Source organism: Chenopodium album, chromosome 20, assembly GCF_948465745.1.
Source record: "Chenopodium album chromosome 20, dcCheAlbu1.1, whole genome shotgun sequence".
Lineage (NCBI taxonomy): Eukaryota > Viridiplantae > Streptophyta > Magnoliopsida > Caryophyllales > Amaranthaceae > Chenopodium > Chenopodium album.
In genome coordinates this window covers 14657305-14684344 of record NC_137853.1, presented here as the reverse complement: position 1 = coordinate 14684344, position 27040 = coordinate 14657305, and the positions used below count along the sequence as shown (strand labels likewise).

General features: G+C 35.1%; 3 protein-coding genes across 3 annotated transcripts; all 3 read right to left on the bottom strand.

Moving 5' to 3' along the window:
* Window positions 1-6049: 6049 nt before the first annotated feature.
* On the bottom strand, window positions 6050-11993 carry LOC145597810 (NADH--cytochrome b5 reductase 1-like). The gene is made up of 9 exons (XM_081654057.1): window positions 11624-11993; window positions 11391-11532; window positions 10753-10843; window positions 10554-10631; window positions 10319-10399; window positions 10112-10201; window positions 7780-7845; window positions 6605-6691; window positions 6050-6471 (listed from the first exon to the last, which is right to left on the bottom strand). The coding sequence occupies exons 1-9, from the start codon at window positions 11730-11732 to the stop codon at window positions 6379-6381; spliced, it is 837 nt and encodes a 278-aa protein (XP_081510183.1). The 5' UTR covers window positions 11733-11993; the 3' UTR covers window positions 6050-6378.
* A 3147-nt stretch (window positions 11994-15140) lies between these two features.
* Window positions 15141-18050, bottom strand: LOC145599208 (putative lysophospholipase BODYGUARD 4). The gene is made up of 4 exons (XM_081655614.1): window positions 17550-18050; window positions 16398-16735; window positions 15783-15982; window positions 15141-15655 (listed from the first exon to the last, which is right to left on the bottom strand). Exons 1-4 carry the CDS (start codon window positions 17947-17949, stop codon window positions 15337-15339), a joined length of 1257 nt encoding a protein of 418 aa, XP_081511740.1. The 5' UTR covers window positions 17950-18050; the 3' UTR covers window positions 15141-15336.
* Window positions 18051-19791: 1741 nt separating this feature from the next.
* Window positions 19792-26244, bottom strand: LOC145598016 (zinc finger protein VAR3, chloroplastic-like). Its single transcript, XM_081654303.1, has 5 exons — window positions 25642-26244; window positions 25429-25552; window positions 21973-22244; window positions 21489-21587; window positions 19792-21371 (listed from the first exon to the last, which is right to left on the bottom strand). Exons 1-5 carry the CDS (start codon window positions 26067-26069, stop codon window positions 20153-20155), a joined length of 2142 nt encoding a protein of 713 aa, XP_081510429.1. The 5' UTR covers window positions 26070-26244; the 3' UTR covers window positions 19792-20152.
* Between the last annotated feature and the right edge of the window lie 796 nt (window positions 26245-27040).

Here is a 27040-nt window from a genome sequence, read left to right as displayed (position 1 = left end):
GTATTTATGTTTATGAGGCATGTTTGGTGAATTAATTAATAAATTTATATGATAATTATTGAGAGTTATAACCATTTTTTTTTTGAATGAAATTATAATTCATCAATTTGTGCCCATGAAATATTGGTAATTTATCGAAAAACTAACAAATTTATCCTAAAATTCTATCCAAATTTGATTGAAAATAGAATTCTAAACTAACTTTTTTATCCTACTAAGTCTATCTATATCCATCCATCGTCGCGTGACACTTGACAAAAAATTGAAACACCAAGGGTCGCTATTTCGCATCCCACTAAAAGTTTAGCTTTATATATTAGTTACTCTCTCCGTGTTTTTTTAAGTGGTACACTTTGACCGGCACATAGTTTTACGCAATTTAATTGACTTAAATAAAATAAGAGGTAAGTGGGGTAGTTGGAGTATTGAAAAATTGTAAAAGAAAAATAGTGGGGTTAATAATTTATTGAAAAATAATGAATGTGAGAGAAGAGATATAATAAAAAAAAATAGTAGTGGATTTAGGTGGGGATTTATGAGATGAGAGAGATATAATATTTTTAATGTAGCTTTTTGCCAAAAAAGGAAGTGTAACATTTATTAAAACACGACCGGATTTGGTAAGTGTAACATTTTAAAAAAAAAAAAAAACACGGAGAGAGTACTAGTTTTGTGCCTCGTGCGATGCCCAAATTGTTTATCAAATTTAAAATAAAACATTTTATCTAAAACATATATTACCTCTATTAACGGTTATTTGCAACATTTACTAAAAAGGGCTGCTAACCATTATTAGCAACATTTCCAAGTCTTTCCATTTCTAGAAACATTTTTTAAATGAAATTACAAAAAACACCATTACTTATAACTTTATAACATCAATTACATACCTAAAACATAATTGATTAAAAGGTAATCTAATCTAATTAAACTTATTTTATCTTTCAATAATCATCAATCCATATTCATCTCTTCATCATCTTCCCCATTATCTTTCTCTCTCCTCCTTCATCATCTTCTTCCTCTTACTCTCCATAATCTAATATCTCCATCTTTATCCTCTTTAACATTAACTTTCTCTCTCCTCCTTCAACCACTTTTCATCATGAATTGAAGAAGAAGACACTCAATTTCAGATCTGGAAAAATGGTCTCGGTTTTGCGGGTTTGGGATCTGGGTTTGTGGGTTGTGGGTTCGTGCGTCTCGTCTGGGTCTTGGTGCGAGGGTGTCGGTGATTTTGGTGGTTGGTGGGGGTGATTTTCGTGGTTGGGTTCGCGGGTGGGCCGAGTTTGCTGAGTTCGTGGGGTAGGCTTTGGTGGTAGTCGAAGGGTTTTAGTGGTTCTTCGTTGATTTTGGTGGTTCGTAGGGGTGGATTTAGTGGTTCGTCGAAGGGTTTCAGTCAGGGTGGTTTTTGGTGGGTCATTAAAGGGTTTCGATGGGGGTAGTTTTGATGGTTCGGCGAAGAGTTTTAGGGGTTTGTCAGTGGTTCTGCTGGGTTTGTGGTTGGATTCCGGTGGTTTTGGCGGTGTTTTTGGGTTCTGGGTTTCGATGCTTTGGTGGTGCCGGTGGTTGGTGGTTCCGGTGGTTGGAGGTTCTGGGTTTTGGGGTAATTAATTAATTTATTTTTATTTTTATTTTTTTATTTTTTTTGTAAAGTAAGATTAATACTACTACTTAAGGTCTTAAGCAAATACCCTTATTTTTCAATAATCATGCTTAAAAACTTTTGCCTAGGAGTCCGCGTAGACCCCTTTGTTGCAAATAAATGTTAACGGAGGTAGTATGTTATATGAATTTTCTACTTATTGATTAATAATCACTTGATCATACTTATCCGTTTAAAGATATTAATAATGTACAACCAAAAAGACCAGTTGTAGGGAATATTTCAAGCACTATAACTCCAAGCCTGAACCCCACTGTGATCATACACTAAAGTATGGTGGCGTCCAAAGGGAAAGAAAAGAGAGCAAAAGAGTCGCCAACAAGTTTTAGGAACTTGTAAACCAATCACGAGGTGAAGGTTACACCCCTAAACGATCCAGAAGATCGTCAACTCCATAAGGTCTTTAACCAAACAGGGTTCGAGGATGAGGGTACGAATCCAATCTACAAAAGAAAGGACCCACCCTATAAAATAGGCCTCTAATTTATTCTACTCGTAATCATGTGCGCTTTCTGACTAACATGCAAACATTAGGTTTAGCCCTAACCCTGTTTAATCTATGTTGGTTGAACATTAATGCACAAATAATTCTATCATTGGAGATCACTTGAGTAAAAATCATATTAGCCTAAACCAAACTATTAATTATCTTATTAAGTGTGATTTCAAGTACAAATTCCCTTTAAACATGAATAAAAGGTGTGATCAAGCAATAACAATAATATATCAAGCAACATTATAATTATCAATAATAATAATCAAAATCATGTTAATAATAAAGCTTAAATATAATAGCAAGATCCTAGGCATGATACTAACAAGATTAATAACAAACCCTAGCATGTCACTAAGCAATAAATATTACAGCTTTAAACCTAACATGGTACTAACATGCTATTAGAAATAAAAAAAGGCACTCTAAACATGATACTAGAAAGCAATAAAAACATCCTAACATGATACTAGGAATATTAAAACAATATAAGCATGCTTTCTACATTGCAATTAAAATAAAGAGAGTAATAAGATTACATACTTTGAAGCCTCGTAGCTCTCTCTAATAACAAAATACACGCGTTAGTAAACTTCAATAAAAATAATAAAGAATTAAAGAATTAAATTAGAATCAAATTAAATAAATTTAAACTAGATTTGGACCAAACCCTCAGAAAATATTAACCTTGCATGTCTAGGGTGAAGACAACTTCGAACTTGGCTAGATGTTTCTAAATCTTGTGTATGTGGAATTGTATTTGCGAAAAGGTTGGTTTAGAAAGAGAGAAAAAAATCAAGTAAGCCTTGATGAGAGTTAATGAATAAAAACGGAGGTCGAGGACCCTATTTATAAGGAAAAAAGTCCGGAAATTGACAGAATTTGATAAGGAATAAAACTACACGTTGTCGCCAAAAATACACTCTGTCGCCTCGCGACAGGGTTTGCGACAGCCTGGCTTTCACGCGCTTTCCACGCGGAATCCGATCTTTAACCAAATTTGATCTACGGAATCCGTACAGAAGCTAAAAACGTATAATTAAAAATTATAATAAAATAATAATATTTTATTCCAAAAAAAATCCATCTTAAAAATAATTATTAATCATAACTCTATTAGAATTTTAAAAGAACCTTCTAGATTCTTCTAGAAAATTATAATTAATCCTAATAATTTTAGGATAATAATTAACATTGGGCCCTCCTCTAGATCATTGGGCCGTATGTAAATAATGAACCGGGCCCAGTTTAGTATTTTGGCCATAACTTTCTCAATATTCATCGGAATTGGGCTTATAATTTATCGTTGGAAAGGTCTTTTCGAGCCCTATCCAATTACACTATTATTGGACCCTTATCATGGACCAAACTAAACTGAATTGACTATTTTTAATAAAATAGAGTTGTTTTCAAAAACAGAGAGAAGAGAATTTTTAATAAATCTAAACCGCAACACTTGACTTTCCACACTTTCACCTCAAGCCAATTTCGAGGTTTTGGTGGAATTTATGGTATGTTCTGTTTTTTTTTTTTCTATTTTTTATTTGTTTTTTAAAGTTTTTTTTTTTTAAATTTTATGGTGATGTGTGGATGAATTGGTTTGTTACAGGCCGATTTGTTTTTGGTGGGGGTTTTTGTGGGGGTCGTGGTGGGCGAAGTGGGCTGGGATCTGGTGGTGGTGCTGCGGTGCGTGGTCTACTGCAAGGGTGTGGTGCGCGGTCTGGAAATGGTGCGCGGTCTGGTGGTGGTGGTGGTGGTGCGCGTGGACGGTGGTGGTGGTGGTGCGTGGACGGTGATGGTGCACGTGGACGTTTTGGTGGAATTTATGGTATGTTCCTTTTTTTTATATTTTATTTGTTTTTTAAAGTTTTTATTTTTTTATTTTATGGTGATGGGTGGATGAATTGGTTTGTTACAGGCCGATTTGGTTTTGGTGGGGGTTTTTGGTGGGGGTCGTGGTGGGCGAAGTGGGCTGGGATCTGGTGGATGGTGGTGGTGCTGCGGTGCGTGGTCTACTGCAAGGGTGTGGTGCGCGGTCTGGTACTGGTGCGCGGTCTGGTGGTGGTGGTGGTGCGCGTGGACGGTGGTGGTCGTGGTGCGTGGACGGTGATGGTGCACGTGGACGGTGGTGGAACAAGAGCTTTTCGTATTTTTTTTAGATAACTTGTATTAATTTTATTACTTGTATAAATTTTAAATTTTTGTAATTTTTTTTTTTTTTTTTGATGAAAATGTAATACTTACATCAATTAATTAATAAAAATATTATTGTTTTTATATATTTTTGTTTGTATATCAATTTCAGTAAAAAAAAATAAAGAAAAAATTAAAAAAAAAATAAATAAATAATTTTTTATAGCCCTAATGGGCAGCGATTTGGCGCCAAAACCGCTGCCCATTCTCTTCAAATGGCAAGCGGTTCTGAACCGCTTGCCATTTAAATGGACAATGGCAAGCCCCCAACAGCGAGCGGTTCAAAACCGCTTGCCATTAGGGGGTTTGAACTGCTTGCCATTTAGTTTATTCTACTACTAGTGTGAAAGACATTCATCACTGAGTTTGGTTTTGGGGAGACAAAAATGGGTGTCTACACCAGCCGACTAAAGCTTTAATCTCTTTTAATTTAATTTGAATATACAGTGAAAGGCTGGTTGCATGTTATATCTTAAGAGAACGGTCATATATAATTACATACGTATTTGATATTGTATTTTTTTTTTCCTTCTACAAGCTAGAGAACGCCATCTTTGAAGGTAACATTACGTCGTCATCTTCAACATTTCTTGGTGACAATCCTCCACAATATCTCGGGAACATCGTTGAAAATAACCGTACGTCGTCATCTTCAGGGTTGTGGTGACTGCCACGGCAGTGCGTCGCCGCTATATATAGACAATTTCCTCTTTAATTTTTTATCCTACTTTTTTATCATAATTTTACAAAACAAATATATTTAAATAAATCTTATGTGTCATAAGGCGAAAATTTGGGACGCCAAGTGTCGCTGTCTCGTGGCCTTGCTAAAAGTTTAGCTTTATATATTAGTTATATGATATGGTAATAGATTAAAGACTTGATGTTGAAGTATTTATTTTAATCATGATTGTTTTGAAGACTTGTATTATCTCAATTACTTATTATGTGCAACTTTTGAGAATTATTGTGAGATTTGCGATTTGTAAAATTTGCACGCAATAATTAGCAAAGGTAGTATTAATATTAAGGCATGTTAAATCTTAATTTTATAACTGGCTAACTACATTTTTATTTATGTATTTTGAACAAAAAATTAATGTATTTTAAATTTTGGATCAGATTCAAATAATCGAATTTCAATTCAAATTGGATTAAGAGATAAATTAGGATTAGATCGAATTAGAAAATTAAAAAATTGAGAGAAATTAGGATTAGATCGAATTAGAAAATTAAAAAATTGAATTATATTTTGAATCGGATCAAATTTGGCCTAAATCCAAACCTAAAGCCGAATGAATCCCCTAACATGCCAATAATAGTAAAAATTATTAAAGCCAGATCAACTAATTGTTGGATTATTGGACATGAAAAAAAACAAGAGAAATGCCCACTAAGTCCCTATTATCTTCAACTTATATTTGCTAAAATCACATTAATTTTACTGAAATTAAATTATTTTAACAGAACTTGAATTAATTTTACTAAACATAAATTATTTTCACTGGTTAAACTTATTTTTACAGATTCTCTATTATAAATGTTTTTGAAAATTACTTCTTTTTACTAATTTAATAAATTACTTTTACTAATCAAAATTGTTTTTGCCGAACTAAAATTATTTTAACTAAACTGAAATTATTTTTACTGAATATTACGAAATATTATCTTAAGGTGAAGAGAAAAGGCCTAAGACGTCATGAAAATGCATACGTTGTTATATTAGGCAAACTTATAACCCTCTTTTGCTAATTCCTTGTTAAAACAATTATCCAAATGTTAATCAAGCAAAACAGTGAAACCGGAACTTTATGAGTCGAACACTCGAACGAATGTCTAATCCTAACACCAATGTGAACAAGCATCTTAAGTTTTCTGGTATCAAAATAAACCCCCGCAGAAATCACATCCCACTTAAGGTGTTCAGCAAGTCATGGACTCATGGTAGCCAATGAATCGAAGAGTACACCACTGCATAAACCAATATCATGTTTTCTATGAAGCTCGATATTACTGGATCAGGAGATCAGAACTGAAACTGCATGTCAGAAGAATAGCCTAGTTCCTCTAGGTGAGCAGCCATAGCTTTGTTCATAGGCGGAGGGCCACATCTCAATATCTGTAAAATTTGTAATATGGGTTCATTGGAAGAATAGATGGTCAAGATGGATATAAAAGTTTGTACACTAGTTGCAGTCATTCAGTAATACATGGGATTATAGGTTCAGAAGGGAGTAAGCTATCAGACATACCCGTATATCTGATGAAGGTGCAGGGCAGTGTTCTTGGATCATTTCCTTGCTTACAAATCCAACACCACCTTTCCATCCTTCAGGAGGCTGCATAGAGGAAACAGTAATCCCAAAACAAAAGTCCAAATGATTTAGTTTAGGTGAGAGGAGATGCAAAACATATTGCTGGAGAGGAGGATATTACAGATGGTACAGACTACAGAGTATATATTATTTGGAGACATAATTAGGGCTTCATTCCTAAAAAGATGATGTTTAAGGGCCAAATATAAACAAAATGCAAAAAGACATTATTTGCACTATAATTGTATTCATCAACAAGAAAATTGGCGATATTAACAGCACGTTTTACCACCAACAATTTCCAGTCTACTCCCTCTTTTATGTGGAGGGATTTCCCGAGGGAAATGGAAATTTGATAAGCAGGTCACCCCTCCCATTTCAGCCAAAAGAAGTTGTTACATTACCATTACCAGAGCAGTCTCAAGCTATTTTCAGATCTCATAAACCCCCCTTATGTATTCATGATACCTATGACATGCTTGGATTTTAAAACCAGTATATGATAAAATACTCAATAAAGTTAGTCATCATTGCATTCATTAATTAAGAGGGTTAATCCCACTATACATCATAAACAACTTTAGCAAATATGTGAATATAATTATGTTTGGATGGTATTAATTGAAATCTTCTATAGTATATGACTTGTATAAAATATGTTTGGCTAATGTAGCATAAATATCCAGCCATCCAGGCCCAATTTTGTGTCCTCTAGATAGAATGATTATACAATTGAGGTTTTCTGGTGACTGAAGCATGTGAGAATAAGATGGCGCAACTTATTGGTAGGGCAGGTCAGCAGTTCCTCAGAAGGTATAACAAGAAAAAAAAACCTACGCTTACAAGTTAGAATACGATGATATGCATATAACAATTAAAAATTCATGCAGAGACCTTTCTAAATTAAATCAGGATCATTCCAGATGTAGGAAATATTAAAACCTCAAAAAGGTTACACACAGTATCATAGCCCCTTCCATCCCATCCCTCAACCTCCAAAATATAGAAATAAAATGGAAGAATACCAATTTCAAGTCGAATATAATAACACTATTCCGATGTTGTAAAACGAACAAGGGACAAATAGTATGAGAATTGGAGATGCTACGAACCTGATTAAGGACATAGTAAATACTAAAGCGGTCAGGATAATTCTCCGCTAGCCCATCCAACTCCTCCTGCACAATTCAGGAATTTAAAAAAGAGCTGTCAACATCAATCAATGTCAATGATTCTTATATATCATCTAAAGTATGGCAACACATAGAGAAACCTCCATAATTAAGTCTTACAGCATTGATATTATCAGTACAAATGATTATAATTGAAGTTAGAAATTACGTGTAACAACGTTAAACTGGAAGAGAATTGTAGTTTCCTAAAGTTGTTTCTACGTCACGCAGACGAGGTGTAGCATATTTGACAAAGCTACAGATCAGAAGAACCAGTGAAGTACTTGGATTGAGACAATGAAGGATAAGAGGACTCCGTCCAGATTTACAGGGACTAGGCGGTCAAACAAAATACAAATTCAACACTAAATTGGAATTCAACTTCTGAAAATAGGAAAACAAATTAAAAACCCATCAGATGATTTATCTCAAATACCCTGTTAACTGTTAAGAAAAGGAGGGAGTTAGATCTTTTTTAATTTTTATTTTTATTTTTGTTATCCTTTGTATCAGCTGCCAAAATACTACAATATTTGGACATCAAGTTCATACATGAATGTATTATTTGAATATAGTATTCATATACACTAGTCAGCTCTAGGCTGATTTTGAAGACATCAAGCTTTAGGCACCTTTTCCTCAAATGTTGAGTGACAACCAAAGAAATTTCTACCAACCACAAAGCCACTAACACATCACATAAGATTCAAGTCATTCAGCAATAACTCAAATCATTTAACATTAAAGTATTAGATAAATGCCACAATGGGGAAAGGTAAGAGAAACTCAATCTTGCTCCCATTCCTCTTAAATACAATACAGAGTGGATTTACCAGGAACTGATAGCTGGCAACAGGCCATATGAGTCAAATGAAACCACCTACTGTATCACATCATCACAGACATCCCGATGTCATTTCTTCCAATGTCATTGCTCTACTTTTGGAAGTTAAAATCTGGATCTCAAATTCCTTCAAATGATTTCACTATTGGACATGATAGAAGAGTTGGATCACTTTTTTGCCTTACCCAGACAATTTTCCTTGGATTCCATACTCAGTCAGGTGAACACCAGGCGAATGTCTTTGCTATGTTCAGAGAGCCACTGTTTCATCCAAACCCACTTAATTTCTACAGATAATAATTTCTCATGGAAGGATTAAACGATTGCCCACCCAGCTTAGCTAATCAATCTTAATTGACCATGGCATAATTGGATAAATGTGTATAATTTCTCATGGAATGATTAAACGATTGCCCACCCAGCTTAGCTAACCAATCTTAATTGACCATGGCATAATTGGATAAATGTTTATAGAAATATACTTAGCTACTTAGCTCTGTTTTAGCAATAAGAGGTAATAGTACAACAATCTAGTTCAATTTTACCTGGCTTCTGATTACCAGAAAGCTACTGGATAGCTGCAATGTAGTTCACTGATTAGTTTTTTGAACAGGCCCTCAACTAGAGTTCTGGAGTGCCACATTGCCAGATCCAGAGCATAATATGCAGGCAGCAGGGGAGGGGAAGGGGGGAGGGTAGCAAGTTGGGTGACATTGATCTAGTTAGTGAGTTCCAAAAGGTGGTTTGGATGAGCTTCAGCAAATTGGATGATACAGTTATGGAATATGATGCCCTTATTCTAATCCATAATGGAACAATCTCCTTAATAGCTAAACGTGTGGAAATTATTGTCTTAAAATATACACCCTAAGCTTTTCTTAGTAATATGGACATGGAAATATCTACAACCAAATCCAGAACAGTTATACACAATCTGCAAATCCTTTATCCTCCCTACATGGTACATGGTACAGCCATAGAGTGGCTTACTTTGGACCAGTTCACCAAAACTAGGTAGTGAGTTAAGTTCCCCATATCCTCTCTGCATACCAAAACATACAACATTGCAGGAAACAATATTCCATTGCTACAACATTTTTTTAGCAAACACTGACAATAACGACCCACAAATAAGATAATTAAGAAGATGAAACACTGCAGATCCATAGTACATAAGAGAAAAGAAAATACTTTGGTAACACAAAACATCAAATTAATTTGCCAGAAAAAGGCTTGAGCACATTGACATTGCATTAAAAAACAAAAAATACAAGACAAACCAAATTGACAGAAAACAGGACAGTTGCTCTGGTAAGGAATAGCATACAAATTACTAGGAAGAAGAGGTAATGCAAAATATTTAGCTTCAAAACAACGCTTACATAATTCAAATTTATATACTAGTAAATATGAAAGTAACATCAATACCTTCAAAAGAATATCCTCATAAGTCACGTTGGCATATATTAGCTGCACTTTAGTTTTATCTTTTGGGTTCTCCAATATGGCTCTAGCTACCTGATTCATACATAACAAAGGAATCAATGTGTTTGTTGTCAAAACATATAAATATTCCATATAAACAACGAAGACTGAAGAACGAGTAATTTGAAAAAGGTGAGTATAAATAGTTACTTGAAACATTGGAGTGATGCCAGAACCTCCAGCAAGCATCCCAAAAGCTCTGACTTCACCAGGCTGGTATCTGAAGCGCCCCTATAAACTCAATGAAAAAGAGTTATGAAGTTGAGTCTTGGTGTTATTGCATTCAATGGTAGACTCAAAATAAAGCCCAACAGGCACTCTATGTAAAATGACAATCAGTTAATCAAGAGTCAAACAATTCCTGTCATTGAAAATCACAACATACCTTAGGTCCCTTAACAGCAAGATAATCACCAACACGCATCTCCCGAAAATGGTGTGACATTCTTCCTTGAGGATACATCTAAATAGAATAAAACCAAACGCGACATCAACTCCAAGATTGCAAGAACAAAGCTGCAATATCATATAACAAAGTACCGAAAATGGGGAGTGAAACGAACTCATAAAAATTTCAGACTTGCCTTGATGACTAACTCAAAGCGCCCAACATCAGAGTCTAATGTAGTTGGAGTGTATGGCTTAATGACCTCCTCTCCTTGACTATCCTTTCCCCTAATATCAACATATTGGAAAACAATTATAAGTAAATTACTAAGACTAAATTTTCTAATCATAATAAATAATGTTAGCAGAAGCACATCATTTTATTGTGTGTTTAGAGAGCCAAAAGGGCAAGTGATGAGAATCAATCCGACGATCACTTGGAACCGGGAGAAGCTTTAATAACAACTTGAGCTATCCCTCACTCTCAGCACAAGCAGATCATAATCATACATTAATATCGTTCTATAATAAATTCCTTAATTTTCCAAACACGGATAATTAAACCAGCCATAAATAAATCAACCTAGTATAAAGATGTAATCTTAGCAGTAAAATATCAGCAATATCTACTGAGTTTCATAAAAAAAAAATACAAATTAGTACAACAGCACCAAAAATAATCATGATAGTACCAAAGATTGAAAGTCAAACCTATCACAAATGAATCAACCCAATAAAATATTTGTTTAAATTATCAACAAAAACTTCTGAAATTCACCAAAAATACAATTTATAAATATCCCACTACAAAAGCATAATGTATAAAATTCAATACCGGCAACTGATGTGTTGACCAATGGGAAGACCCAAGACAGAAGTAGGAGAAGGAAGCGCAAATGTAAATTTAGCCACATTATGACTGATTTGGGTGCGTTTGACAAACTTAAATTCCTTGAAATTCTCAGGATCCAAGCAAACTACAATGAACAAAATCAATCAAATTTGATCATTTTTCATGAAAAAAAAACCCTCAAATTACAAAGAATCTGATCAAAATGAAAAACCCACCTCTAGATTTCTTCTTAGAAGAGAATAAGCAAGAAGCTGAAGCAGCTACAACAACAACTGCCACACCAATGGCTACCATTTTCATCTCAGGAGATTCCAAGAAATCCATTGTTTTTTAATTTTTTTTGGAAGGGGATGTTTTGTTACACAAAAATGGCAAAGGGGTTTTGATTTTTGAAGGAAAAGAATGGTGTTAGGTATGATTAATGATACTATGGGCGAAATTAGGTGAGCTGATAATGGGGATGTCAACTATGTATGATTGAAACAATGTGTTTGGGAGAGTTATGGGGGGTTAGATCTCATTCTCTCCCACCACTGTCCACTACTCGTCTCACCTACCACGGGGTTCGCGAGCAACAATGCTAAGTTCTCAACCACTCAGTCATTTGAATCGGGTTTGCTTCGGGTCAATTAGAGGGTGATAAATTAAACGTTTCATTCTTGTTTTTTAGTGTTTAGAGAGCCATAAGGGTGGGGTGAGAATTGATCCCAGGATTGACTAGAACCAGGAGGTAAACTCTAACCACTTGAGTTTTCCCTCACCCTCACGTTCCATTCTTGTTGATATAATACGGAGTACTACCCTCACGTTTCATTCTCGTTGATATAATAACACGGAGTATTCCGTATTGTTATTCGTAGTACTTAGATACCAAAGTTACTTTTATTGATAAATCAATTAACTAGTTTGTGCCTACCAAGCATAGCTTGGTCTAATGGTCAAGTTTGCATCTCACAACCAAAAGGCTCTGGGATCAAATCTCACCAGAGACACTTTATGGGTGGGGATTCCCTTACCCGTTAAAAAAATTGCACCAAACCTAAAGATCTCGCAAACTGTTGGATCGAATTAAACTGGTAATAAAGTATTGGATCAAATTGGTTGTCAGTTAACATCAGGTCGGGTTCAGGTTGGGTAATCGGACACTTGTATCACCCCATTGTTCGGGTACAGGTCAGGTTCATATCATTATCAATTCATGTCGGGTTCTCGGGTCGGGTCAGTTTTTGACAGCTCTAATTTGTATATAATGCATTGCTAAAAAGATGTGGAAGTCTAAATAAACTAGAACAATGTACTTTTTGTCAATTATGAGACATGGACAAAATATATGGTGCATGGGTGTCGGTTTTGAGTTCGATTTAGTATTTTACTAATATCTCTTTCACTTTAAATTGAAATTAGGCTAATGATATTTCAAGAACTATTTAATCATATAGGTTATTTTAGAAAATCTAAAAGCTTTCTGTATCATGTGAGCTAGATTTTGGGCTAAGGGATGGGAAATTTTAAGAATTGGCTAAGGTTTATGGAAAATGGCTTGGAAATTAGCCTTTTTTTATAGGAAAAATTGACAGAAATAATTTTAACTTTGTCCGGTTCGCTTGAAAAAAACCCAACTATCTATTATTTTTAAATGATCCCAACTTTATACTCCATTAATTTTAAATGGTCCCTAGTGACTTGAAACCGGCTAAACAGGTTAAAATTTGTTACTTGGGATTATTTGCACATGTGTCACCACCTTATTGTTATAAAATATAAATAAAAAATTATTAAAAAAAAAAAAGAAAACCAGAAAATTAAAATAAAAAATTATTATAATAGAAAAAAAATAACCGGCAGCCCAGCAAATCAACCACCCTTTCCACCAACCCCAGCCACCCCTCCCCCACCAGCTAACCCCAACCCCGTAGAACCCCACCATCCCGACGACCCTACCCACGATAACTCCAGCCACCAGCCCGCTAAAAACTACAAGCCCCCACTTTTTTTTTTTTTTTTTTTTTGATTGAACTATTTGGCTGGTAATCGAGGCAATTCTCGACTCTCGAACTATTTGGCTGATAATTGAGGCAATTCACGACTCAATTCGCCAGTCCTCATTCATCTCTTTTCCTATGCAAGTTTTCTTATTCGATTTTGACGCGAATTGAAGGTATAATATTCAATGCAATTACATAGAACTTCATCCTCTATTTAAATCGCATTTGAGGAGGAGAAGGGAGGGGATGGGCAAAATCAGTGAGAGAAAGGGAGGGGTGGCCAGAATCGGGGAAGGTAATGGTGAAGGTGGCTGAAATCGAGAAAGAGAATGGTGGAGCTATTGCTTGCCGTAAAGGGGTTACCGATGCCGGAGGTGGCAGGGGCTGCCGCCTGTACTGTTAAGGCTGGGTTTGCTTTTTTTTTTTTGGGGTTTGATTTTATTTTATTTTTTTTAATTTTTTTAATTTTTTTAAAAAAAACTTTAGACCAATCCTAAGCTTACATGTGTGTGATAACTTGTTATAACAAATTAGATGACTGGTTGGGACCATTGAAAGCAAATTCATATCAAAGTTCGGATTATTAAATAATAATCGAAAGATGGGATTATTTTGGGTGAATGAGACAAAGCTGGGATTATTCTTGTCAATTTTTTTAATGAAATTTGCTAAGGTATATTGAAATGGGCCAATTTAATTGTTCATAAAATCACAAAATTGATATAGTAAACTTCAATCACTGGATGCTAAATTAGGGAAACACCATTTAGGTAATAACAATACACAATTTTTTTTCCCATGTACTAGGAACTTTTACATTCTTCCTCTCCCCATCAAAAAAAGAAAGAAAGAAAAAAAAAAGGGAAGTTCTACATAATACCCCTGAGGTATTGACTATTCCACGCTGTGCCCCTCCCTTTGAAAAGTTCCACGCTATAACCTTAAGGTTCCAAAAGTGATTAAGTTGTACCCTTGCCGTTATCTTTCCGTTTGCCGTTAGTGGGGCCCACTCTAGACCTATTTAATTTTTTTTCTCAATTTTCGCGCTAAAAAATGTCCCATTAAAGGTTTTATGGGTCATTTTAGCCCTAAAGAATCCAAATTGAGCTCGGATTTTGCAAAAAAATAATGTAAAAGCCTCGTTTTGTGAATTCGAATTCCCATAGTTAAATGTACAATTCATAAAACGGGGCTTTTATGTTATTTTTTTATTTTTTTTTTTGCAAATCCGAGCTCAATTTGGATCCTTTAAGCCTAAAATGACCCCTAAATCCTTTAATGAGACAATTTTTAGCACGAAAAACGAGAAGAAAAAATAAATTGGTGTTAAGTGGACCCCACTAACGGCAACATGTAACGGAGGAATAACGACAGGGATACAGCTTAATCACTTTTAGTACCTTGAGGTTACAGCGTGGAACTTTTCAAAGGGAGGGGTACAACGTGGAATAGTCAATACCTCAAAGATATTATGTAGAATTTCCCAAAAAAAAACATTCTTCCTCTCAATAGTTATCAACTTATCATTATTCAAAACAGATACCGTGTCCGTTTGGTTTGATTTAGCAAGTATAGCAACTAATAAATTCAAGTCTCTCAATAGTTATCAACTTATCATTATTCAAAACAGATACCGTGTCCATTTTGTTTGATTTAGCAAGAATAGCAACTGATAAATTGAAGGAAGTGCCACACTTCAATATATAAACTTACATTTCCAATTAAGAAAGTCATTCTGATGGGTTGATTGTACAAAGTTTCATTATTTATTACCACTTACTAGGGACTCCTAGTCAATCAAGCTCCTTACATAGGAAGTTTATTCCTACGTTCAATCAAAAAATGTTTTGTACATATCTACTTTTTAAGAAATTCAACTTCTAATTTTGTCAGATAAACACTTTATATTTTGACCAAAAACAGTGAATAGCTAGCTCAAATGATCAACGACATGACATCCAAACACTCTCTAGATCTTGTGTGAACTCCTTTGCATGCCGGAGTACAATAGTAGAATGATTAGTGTTGGGTATGATTCTAACATCTGCCTCGGGAACTTTCATTTTAATGTTGGAACTACATTCAATTGGTACCACCTGATCTTCATCGCCTTGAATGATTGTAACTTTCACCTTAGCATCGCGCAAGATACTTAAGTATTCTTCCATGTATTTTGAGCCTCCACAAATCACATTATGCATGGTATGCCAAGCTGAGTGATGAGTATGCCTTGTCAAGTCCATAATTGCGAAATGAAGGTCCCTAAAAAAAAGGCAAAAACTTGTAACATACTCCGTAGAACATATTCAGATTTTCTTAGCATTCTATGCAATACTGTACTTTATCTTCCTGTTATCAAAAATGAAAAGACATTACCAGAAACTAGTACCTTCTCCATGTGATTAGCCTTAGAAGAAATTCCCAAATCTTGTGATTTCGACATAGTATGAAACACACAGTTCGACCCAAGTGCTCATACCAGGACATAAATGATGAACCAAACAGTAATGGTGGCCACAACCTTTTCTCAGCAACTTTTCCGAGTGTAAACAAGCTTGCATCTTGCTTGTTGTCCGAAGGGAAGTAAGGCTACAAATCACGGTATAATAAACTCACATTATGAACATTATATGTAAAAATTTACAGGTATAATAATTCTAAAAAAAAAAAAAAAAAGAGATCAATTTGGTAGGTTAAATGCAAAACATATTTGAATTGACTTTGTACATCTCATTAAAGGTACTTCCTCTGACATTAACTTTATTAAAGATTAACTAGGAATTCAAATTGCATTGTCATGGTAAATAATGATTTTGTGATAAGTTGCTCATATAATAAATTTCATGATCATTATTAACACCTAAACATAACATAGACAGGTTGCATATTCATATACATACGAGGCTACAGAAAATCGTTTCAAAATAATAGGCCACATGTAACGAGTCAAATGTAATCACGGATTCAATTCAATGCATAATCTTCTGCAATAAATAATACTTACTGGAGCTATCAAAGTAATAGATTTGACATGTTGAGGATACTTGGCAGCCAAAGCCAATGCAATAATGGATCCCATAGAGTGAGCAACTAAATGGAAGGAATTCAATCTATATGGAAAGATCACTGATTTCTCAATCATTTCCAAATGATCTCGTATTGTATATAAGCAATCTCTTGGTTTCGGACTTCTTCCAAATCCCAACAAATCGATAGCAAACAACCTGTAATTCTGTTTTGTATGTTCTGACAAATTACAGAAAACTGTTTCTGTCCAAAATGAGGATGAAGAGATGAAACCGTGCAAAAATATCACATTTTCGCTCAATTTGTTGTCTGAATCTTCAATATGCATTGTAAAAAAAATAACATTAATTAGAATGAAACCATTGGACCTTAAGTTTTCTATGCTTTAGACTCTAATAACGTCTATCTGTTTAACATTCTATATCTAAAAAAGTTTAATAATTGCCTAATATGCAATTACATTGGTTTTACTGTTTGTAAGTTTGATGAACGGTAGGTCTAATGAACCTAATCATCCTTCTCTCACGAGCCGACTTAATTAGAGTTCTTTGCAACCACAGCCTTAGTCTGTAACAGGACTAAGGGAAATCACACCTAACACCTCTACACAATTGTACGCGGCAAAATATTTTTTTTTAAACCAAAAATTTCTTGACTGCCAACTCTATGCAAACTTGGTATTAATAAGTTGGATTATATATTGGCGAGATTGAGACATTAAACAATTTCTTCTAGTAGGAAAACATTCAACATACGTAGTATTAAATATTTGTACAAAAACCATTAACCATATACGTTACATATCATAAACATTTATTTCGAGTATCAATTTGGAAATGCTATAAATTATTTGTCCAATAATCATATTGTAAGGTTAGTAATTATGCACAAATGCACAATCCCTCTAAAAAGTACTCCTACACTACAATGTAAGTTCACTCAAACTAGAATAGCTAAAAACACATAATCTATGGTTGTCTGAAATATAATTACAGCATACTCCGTCTTCCCAACTTCGTTGTCACATTACTAGTTTAAAATACATTGTAGATAGAGTATGTGAATCATTCTATATATCCACCAGAGTATTAATTCCAATTTCCAAACAAAGAATGTATTACGTACATACCTGGCTCATGGACTACAACATGAAGCCGAAGATCGTCGCCATTGTTAATCCAAGCAACACAAGACTCACACCCACAATCAGACCATCTATTAGCTACGAGTTTCGACGAATTTCTGTTCGAATTCTGCAGCATCATCCTCTTTGAGCTTAACAAACCCATATTTCTGAATAAGTTTGGCCTCTTATACAATGTCTCTGAAACTTCATTTTGCTCAAAGTAATTATTATTTTCTTGCTCTCTCCTAGAACAGTAGCAAGGAGTTGATGACGCAGTATTCTCAAACAACTCATCAAGGTATGAGTAAACTATGCATAAAACACAATCAAGTAAATCAAAGAATGTAAACACTATCAAGGTTAGAATGTTGTGTATTTTTTGGATTAGCTTCTCACCACCCATTACTAATTAATCTTTCTTTTTTTCCAGATTGTTTGTCGCATAAATTTAAATGTGACAACTAATTTCGCACGGAAATGAAGATTAGGAGGTTGAAAAGAGGTTTATACTTTATATACGGTGCATGAATAGTTTGAGGTCTAACAAGAATAGCAAAGATGATTCTGTTGACATCGGGAAGATGAAAGAGCGATCATCTTGCTGCCACGTTGCAGAAAGGTGGGCCTTTTGTCTCAACTTAAAAGTGCTCACTCTTATTACAGAAAATTGGGTAATGATAACGTCAAGTACGACGAATATTAGCTGGACGTCGACTACTATGGTAATAGTGCCTGTGTTTCAAAATAATGTCCCTGTTTATAAAAATCGATACAAGATTTGACTCATCTTTGACCGTATATTTTTAATTTTACATAGAAGATTCTCTACTTTTAAAAGTCAAAGATTCCAAACAGGAACATCTGTAGAACGGAGGGAGTAGCATTCTAGCAATGCGCCAATGCACAAGTTGAATCACTTTGTTTCCTCAAAAATAAAGATAAAAAAGTTGATTAGATTCCAAAGATATGGATATATACCTTACTCTTATAGTCTAATCCGAATCCAAAAGTAATTTTGTATGAGACAATTAATAAGGAGTATATTGTGATTGGTTAATTTTAACCTTATTTGTTGATGATATTAAGAGAGGAATTTATTCGTTAGTTTATTCGTTCATATGGTGACATTTTTGTAAATAATAGGGTGGCCAAATCTCTAAAAGAAGAAACAGGGAAACAGAAAATCAGATATTAAAATGGAAAAACCAGCTGATGACGAAGGAAGGAGCTCTGGGAAGTCGAGAAGTACGCTCGCCGGCAGAGGTGGCCGCCAGCGAGCTAGGATTAATGTCGAATTAAAATTTTGATGGGAAGGAGTTGTTGGCAGGTGGAGGTTGGCAGATGACGCTCAATTTAATCTAGAGGACAATCACTAAAATGGGCCTTTTTTGAGAATGCACTATTATTATTTTTGAACGCCTCAGAAGATTCATTTGTTCATGGAGAGTATAGAAGCAATGGCTAAAAGCCTAAAACTGATCAACGCTCTCATTTTTTAAGAAAGCTTTCAGGTAGCTGCAATACAGGAAATCGAACACTAGCAGGGACTGCACACTAGCAGCTTTCATTTGACAGTAGAGTCCTAATGTCTTATGGCTTCAGTGCACCAATCCATGCAGTATGAAATTCGAATCCATCGTATTCCAACATGTCAAAAACTTCAATTTAATCCATACATGTCAATGTCTATTTCAATGCACTTCAGGTATCCCACAAACAAGCAGTTATTAAAAGCTACACAAACGAAATATCCCAGATAAACTTCTGATGCACACAAGCCTGGATAAAACAAACGACAAGAATGCAAATCAAGATCACTCCCCTAATTGATATAATAATTGTGCATCTGGACGAACAAACCCAAAGCTTGCTTTGATGAACCCAACAGTCACGTTCCTGTGTGACATTACATTAACAGGTATTAGGAAAAAATGAAAACAATAAGTAAAATAAAAAATAACTTTAATAAGGAAAAAGAAAATGTAAAAAAAAGCCACCAAGTTGAAAGTATCAACACTTGATCAAGCAAAATCAACCCAGAAAAGCACCTGCGTAAACTCATCACATTGTACAATTTATGTGGCTATACGGAGCTTCTACTTGGAACAACAACTCAATTACAGGTGCGGTCATCAACAAAAGAGTGTAAGATAGTTTTTTCTTAATAAATTGCAGTTATCAGCAACAGAACACTTGGACAAGGAAATCTAACAATTAGAAATCATTGAAAGAATGCCAAACAAAATTTCTGAGATAATTGTAATATTTTCCCTTTTAATTAAATAGTATAAGGCCCCCTCTAATAACAGATTGGACCAAAATTTACAGACCAAAAACTAATTACTTTAGCCTAAACTGTAATTGGAATTCCAATGTGATTTACTTGAATTCCATAGATCACAAGCACCAGCTAGTTCAAAACTTCGTTTGCTAGCCTTGTGAATAATCTACTATCCCCACAGTTTGTGTAAAAAAATAAATAAATAAAAAAAGAGTTCAGCGGAATGCATCAGCCTATCAGAGCTTACAAATAGAAATACATACAGAGGTATCATCAAACTCGTGTATAAACACTAAACTCAGCAAGTCTTTGTTTTCATCCTCAATTAGTCTGTTTCCTTCTTTTCAGGGTCAGAGTTCACAACTGGTAGGTTCCTTCGGTACTGTGAAGATGTCAACCGTCTCTCCAAAGGTGTTTTCCTCTTGCTCACCACAAATCGATTCACTCCTTTCCTCATTGGCATTATAGAGGGGAAATCCTCATCAGGTATCTGGCTCAGCTCTGAGATGTCCTTTATCTGAGCAACACGCCGAAACCACCTCTCTGCCTTAGCTTCCTCAGACATATCCAGTGGATTTGGTTCCTTTACTGCTGATCCCTCCAAACTCCTTTCTCTCCAAGAGCCCCTGACATTTGCATTCTCACTTGTGCTCTGAGATTCAGAATAATTACTGGGAGTACTGATCGGCAAATTAATAGTTTTGGAGTTTTGGTCTACATAATTGGATACCTCAGAAGCTGGTTTGCAAAATTTATCTTCCGTTTCCTCTCCTGCCTTTACGGCATCTGATCTCACTGCACCAGTCTGTTCATTTATATGGGTTGACTCTGACCCTTTTGGTTTTTCCTTCGCAAAGTAATCAGGTGGAAAAGGGACAAATGGGACATAATTATTATTGCCCGCTTGCTCCATCGCCACACGTCTCTTGTACATCGGAGAAGTTAAAGAACGGTCTTTTTTCTTACTAACAACAAATCGATTCTCTCCTTTGCGCATTGGCATTATTTCTGGGAAATCATCATCAGATACAGCACTAGGCAGGTCTGTTACGTCATGTAGTTCAGCCACCTTCTTAAACCATCTTTCAGATTCATCAGTTTGTTCATTCTCATAATCTTTATTTCCCATCTGATTTGGAGACTTGTCACCAGAAAGTTCATCAAGACTTTGGCTGATTTTCATATCAATGCTATCCTGGTCACTAGCTGTCTGGAAACAACTATGACTGGGATTGTCAACAGTGCTCGAGGGTTTTGTGCTTGCAGCAGACCATGTAAACTTATTATCATCTGCCTTCATGGTCTCAGGCAAATCTTCATCTTCTAGAACACTGCCCATGTCAGATGATTTTTCCAACTGAGCTATCTTAGTGAACCATGATTGCATCTCTTCAGTCCCAGTTATAACTTCCTCAACATTGCCTATAGCAGAGGCAGTGTCAGCTCTCAAACGTGAAGTAGGGCTGAGGAATCGATTGACTCCTGGTTTTTTGCAATCACACCTTAAGCATACCACATTCCTACCAAAGTTAAAGAAGTCACATCTGGAGAAAGAAGAAAGGACAAAAAAAGGTGATTTTAATATGAACAGATGCCAAAATCAAATGGAAATAGGGCAAAGAAAGAAAAGAAAATTAGACTGAAAAGGTTGAGATGCTCACTGAGGGCACTCCCATTCCCCGCCAGTTAAAAGTTTTTTTGGCCGGTGCTCCTCACATTGAAGGCACAACGAGTTCTTAGCAAAGTTCATAAAACTGCACCTGCTCATTAGCAGAATAGAAGTTATTCATCATTTGCAAAGCTAAAAGTTCACAAAAGTACTGATCTCCTCCAAATCTTCCACCAAGAAAAGGCACTCATTTGGGAACAAGATTACAAATCATTGTCAGGACTTTAGAGAAAAAAAATAAACCATGTGGCAGAAAAAGATTATGAAAAGACATTATTTGCTGTTTCCAACTAATTTGTCAAACCAAGAAAATGTTTCAATTTTTAGAAAATATCTACTTCGAAACAGTCGAAGAGTTTAGTTTATCACTTATATATGACTTCCATATGAGAAAAGTACTTCACCTACACACCCTAGAGCATAAAATTGCAAACTATTCCAAGATAGAACTTGTACTCTAAATCATCATTACCTACCTTGGACATATCCAGTCTCCTTTCTTCATTTCGATATTATTTCCAGAAGAACTTGATGCTTGATTACATCTTTCAGAAGACTCTTTCTGTACTGTCACAATAGGCTCCGCAGAACTTTCTTTAAAGTTAACCAATTCACCGAACAATTTTCTGGCAGATGATTCAACTCTACTGCTTATCTCAATGTTTTCTGAAAAGCCAATAGCACTGTAGGCATAACTTAATAAAAGCTTCATGAGATCGACTGTGCTTGGTTTATCAGATTCTAATACCTATAAAACAAGAATTAAGCTAAAGTCAAACTACTAAACTAAATAAGAAACATCAAGGGTTAAAGAGATCTAATCCATAAGCATAAGTGCATAACCCATAGAAGTGGAAGAAGAGTATGAAACATATACAACAGAGTTCTGCATAAAACACAGGTGGAAAAGAAAAACCACTAAGATATGGTTACCAAAATAATATTAAGAAAAGTAAGAAAGTCATTATATAGGATGTCTTGCTTTTCCTCCCACAATATATGAACTCTTGTAAGACATTGCAACACATTATCTATAGATAGTTCTATAAAAATGTAATCTTTTGACAGACTAACATTGTTGTCACCCTTCAAACCTAAATTGAGAAGGACAAAAGGGGGATGTAAACAAAAGGAAGATTTAGCTATGAAAGATGTCAAGCTCTCTATTGGAAGAAGATTTAGCTATGAAAGTTCTAGTTCTCCTTACTGGCACTGGAATAACCAATATAGAAAAATCAAGGGAGTCCAACTGTCCAAGGGTACAGATGTCCTTAATATATCTTATAACCATGGCCCATGGGTATCTACTGAACGAATGCAGAATATTTATACACCCACTTTACTTTATGAAAGACAACGGAGCAAGGAAGATGTTGTGAGTTTACCTCGTCCTAGAATTCAGTCTTAATGACGCATTTTATTCTTTGGAAAATCCAGGCCACATTCATAACCTTGTCCAATCTAGGTGTGCACTTCCTGAACAAAGTCTGAGCAACTAGTGCAGAGTATGCAGGTTGTAGCCCCTGATATTGTTAAAACGTTAAATTAGGAACACACACACACACTAGTTATTCTCACCACTTGATTACATCTTATTGTATTATCCTTGTCTAAACCAATACTAAGACTGTGTTCGCCTTGTTTCCGCTTATTTAAAGAAACATAGATTAAGACAAGTTACAATAAGTTTAATTCGGGAGAAGTAAAAGTTTAATTCACAGCTAGAAAAAGTTTAATGATACAATCAGAGAAAATCAGTGAATAAAACGCACCTTTTGCCAATGCTTGAAAACTTCAAGAGTCATAATCATACAAACACTTGAATCAGGCTCGTAAATTCAGAGATGGAATTGACACAAATAGAGTATGAAAAAGTACTTGTATACTACTGGTTATGAATCATGGTCTTGCAATCATTATTCTAAATGACAAAAAACAAGTAGCCCACCTTAGCTAGAAGCAACTTAACCACCACATTCACACAAATAAACCCTCCAATGGTAATTTTTGATGAATCATTCCATGAGAAGTTGCTTCTGATTTCAATAGAAGGATAACGTCTACCCCAAATATCACATAACACAAAACATCAATAGAAAGTAACGAATAGAACCACAAAATTTTTTACCTTTCCATTCTATATTAATAAAACTATCTTTTAACATATAAGGGCTACTTGAGTATTAGGTAAAGTCCTTTGATGAACACTTTCGGCTCCAATAACCAACATTTAAGTTAAAAATACATAATATGTAAGACTTAGGGCCTGTTCTCATTGACTGAACTGAGCTGAACAACTTATTAGAGCTGAAGTGAACTGAACTAATATTTTATGAGAGAAGGAAATTAAGAACTGAGCTGAATTGAAAATAATCTGATGAGAATAGGGCCTTAGTTACCTTAGACGAAATTAAGATGTGATTCTCTAACATATAATTTATGATACTTCCTCTGTTTTCATTTAGCTGCATCAATTTTTTAATTGCGGACTCCAAGACAATTTTTGGAGTAGAGAGAGATAAAAGAAAAAATAAAGAGGGACCATGTAATAGGAGAGAGATAGAGAAAATTTATAAACTAAAAGGGAAAGTAATGCATCTAAGTTGAAACTCATTATGGTAATCCAACAGCTTGAAAGCCTTGAATGCTTAATTTTATTGCACCACTTAGGGAGGAAGGGGCCAATGACAAGGTCAATTGGCCTCATATCTAAGAGATACTTGGCTTTTCTCTTAGATACCTTGAGAGCAAGGGCTTTGGTCAGGCATGATTGTCAAACATTGATATGCTCCAGACATGGCTCATCATGACACAATTATAAGGTTCTAAAGTCATAACACAGACATAGAGACTAGAAATATATATTTAGTTTATTGTGGGTACATATAGATAAGATGAAAGCACACATTATCCCTTTATCGATTAACATTTAAGTGTCCATACAGATTTGTAAAGTAAAGTATTTAACATGCATGCTAGAACAAAAACGAAGAGAGCATCAGCTTCCATTTATTATACACTAAGATAAAGTTGATGTATATTTATCATTGAAATTTACTTCACTCCAGTGTTTGAAAAAGCGCGCCTAGGCGCTGAGGCGTTAGAGGTCATGCGCTTTTTATGGTCTGAGCGAGCCGACTTCAATGAGGCGCAGCTAAGGCGCGCGTAGGCGCAGCCTGAGGCACATAATGAGTTTTTTTCCAGATTTTTTTTGTTTCTTATTATATGCGCCTCACTTCAATGAGGCGCACTGAGGCGAGCCTTAGGCGCAAGGTACTCCAAAACGCCTTGGTGCGCCTTGAGCCTTTTTATACATTGCTTCAGTCCAAACATTACGTAAGGATGTCCCCCTCCAAAACACTTACATTTGACATATTACATAATACATATATATAATGTCATAGCCATAGAAACAACTAGGAAAACAAATTCAACTCTACTATTTAGCAACGCTACCATTCTGAATATGCACAAGCCATACTTGGAAAAATCACTAGTAACATTTCCCGGTTTTCTTTACCAAGGGCACTACCGTATTAGAAGAAAAAGAAAAAAAAAATGAGATCATAGCCATCCATCCTCTCCCATCCTCCAATGACATGCAAGAGCCTCACCTCTAGAATCGATCAAGTAACACGAGAATCATCACCATTTTACCCTATAATGTAGGTATTTAACTAACTACAGCACTTCGCTGAATTAGTTGAAAATGCATTGCACTAATCAGATGTTCGAAGTTCCCTCAAAAAAAAAAAAAAAATTAGATGTTCGAAGTCCAATTAGACCCTAATCAAATGTTCTTAACCTCATAATAATTCACAACAAAGCCAACAAAAAAATGCTCAATTTGCATAATCAATCTCACACAAGCTCTTATACAGTAAAGAAAAATCAAATTACATCTCAATAAATAATAAACCAAATAAACTTACATTTACATCATCAATGCCATTGTGACAGAAAGATTTCATCCTTGCCGCCGCCGCCGAAGCATCAGCAAACAAAAACGGCGAACCATTCTCAACAACCACCTCTACATCCTCCCTCGAAAGCGACCTTCACCAACAAACAAACAAACAACCAAAATGAGCATGAAATTAGCCATGAAAAAACACACAAAAAAAAAACCCAAAAAAAATACTAACCACAAAATATTCGGATTATCTCTAGCAAAAGCCAAACAAGAATTAGCAACCCTCAAGAAACCCTCATCAAATGGTTGAAACCCCACAAACTGATGAACATCAAAGGGTGCATTACAGTATTCCGACTGTGAAACCAAATCAACAAAACCCGAAAACTCAGGCCAAGGATGACGAAAACTACTAGTAGAATTCGAAAACCCAGTTGAATTGAAAGATGGGGTTTCATCCCAAAGAGAGTGAGGTTGTTGGGTGTGAAGTTTTTGGGAAGATTTTGGAGGAGAGAGAAAGGAGGGAGGAGGAGAGAGAAAGAGGAAAGAGCGGTGAGAAGCGAGGCGGCGGAGGTGGCGGAGGGAAGAAGGGTGGCGATGGTGGAGGAGTGGTAATGGTGATGATAAGAATGTGAAGAGACGTAAGGTGGCGCCACCCATTTGGCTCGCAATCAAGGTTACTGTCAATGGTTTATCTGCTCTATGCTTCCTACTTACTGCAGCAGCTCCATCATTTTGGGGTCTATTGTAAATCTATAACAAAATGGGTGCTTAATAATACAAACTCAATTATTTGCTACCACCTTTTGTAATATATGCGTAAAATGGTACAAATGGTACACCAGCTATTGGAGAACGTATCTTGAGAAATAGTTTGTCCATATTTATTATTATATTATATATTATTTTTATACTACATATTATTTTTATACTATTAATTATTAGTTTTTTTCCAAAATACGTAATTCCTACATTTTTATTTACACCCTCCGTTCCACAATGATGTTCTTGTTTGGAATCTTTGACTTTTTTAAGAAAGAGGGAATCTTCTAAATTTCTCTTAATCTATAAGAATAAATATAGTCATGTGGGATCTTGTTTGATTTGTCTTGGTGAGTAGATTATTAATGTCTAACTTTTATAATTTTTGGTAGTGTGAGATTAAATATTTGCGATCAAAGTTGGGTAAAAATTTGCATCGATTTACGAAACAGGAACATCATTCTAAAACGGAGGGAGTACAATAACACACTATTTTGACATGACACTTTAAGAGACATATAAAACTAGATAAACGGACAAATTAACAAAATTTTACCATCATTAAGAAGAAAGTGTTATGTTTAACAAATGAACAAGAAAGTGTTAAGTTGCTACGATTAAAACTTGTAGCATAATTTGTCCGCTTACATAGTCTAATCATTTTTTCATAGCTTAGCATGTCAAAAGGTGTGATGTAAGTATACAAAAAATATATATATATTATGTTGATTTTGGGTTTTGATACATTTTTTAAAACTAAATATATCAATATAATATGCATTTAAATACCCTATCTACTTTTGTTTGATAGTAAAAATAATTTATTTAGAATTAATTTACAAGCCTAATAAAGGAACGGAGCATTATTA

Excerpts from the sequence above, each read along its gene's own strand:
- LOC145597810 (XM_081654057.1), bottom strand. The coding sequence starts at position 11,732 with ATGGATTTCTTGGAATCTCCTGAGATGAAAATGGTAGCCATTGGTGTG. Across the intron at positions 11,533-11,623 it reads TTCTAAGAAGAAATCTAGAG|TTTGCTTGGATCCTGAGAAT; the intron begins GTGGGTTTTTCA and ends TGTTCATTGTAG. Across the intron at positions 10,632-10,752 it reads GCTTTGAGTTAGTCATCAAG|ATGTATCCTCAAGGAAGAAT; the intron begins GCAAGTCTGAAA and ends TATTCTATTTAG.
- LOC145599208 (XM_081655614.1), bottom strand. The coding sequence starts at position 17,949 with ATGGGTGGTGAGAAGCTAATCCAAAAAATACACAACATTCTAACCTTG. Across the intron at positions 16,736-17,549 it reads TGTTGTAGTCCATGAGCCAG|ATTCAGACAACAAATTGAGC; the intron begins GTATGTACGTAA and ends TGCATATTGAAG. Across the intron at positions 15,656-15,782 it reads AGGCTAATCACATGGAGAAG|GGACCTTCATTTCGCAATTA; the intron begins GTACTAGTTTCT and ends CCTTTTTTTTAG.
- LOC145598016 (XM_081654303.1), bottom strand. The coding sequence starts at position 26,069 with ATGGGTGGCGCCACCTTACGTCTCTTCACATTCTTATCATCACCATTA. Across the intron at positions 25,553-25,641 it reads GATAATCCGAATATTTTGTG|GTCGCTTTCGAGGGAGGATG; the intron begins GTTAGTATTTTT and ends TTGTTGGTGAAG. Across the intron at positions 21,372-21,488 it reads GGGGAATGGGAGTGCCCTCA|ATGTGACTTCTTTAACTTTG; the intron begins GTGAGCATCTCA and ends TTCTTTCTCCAG.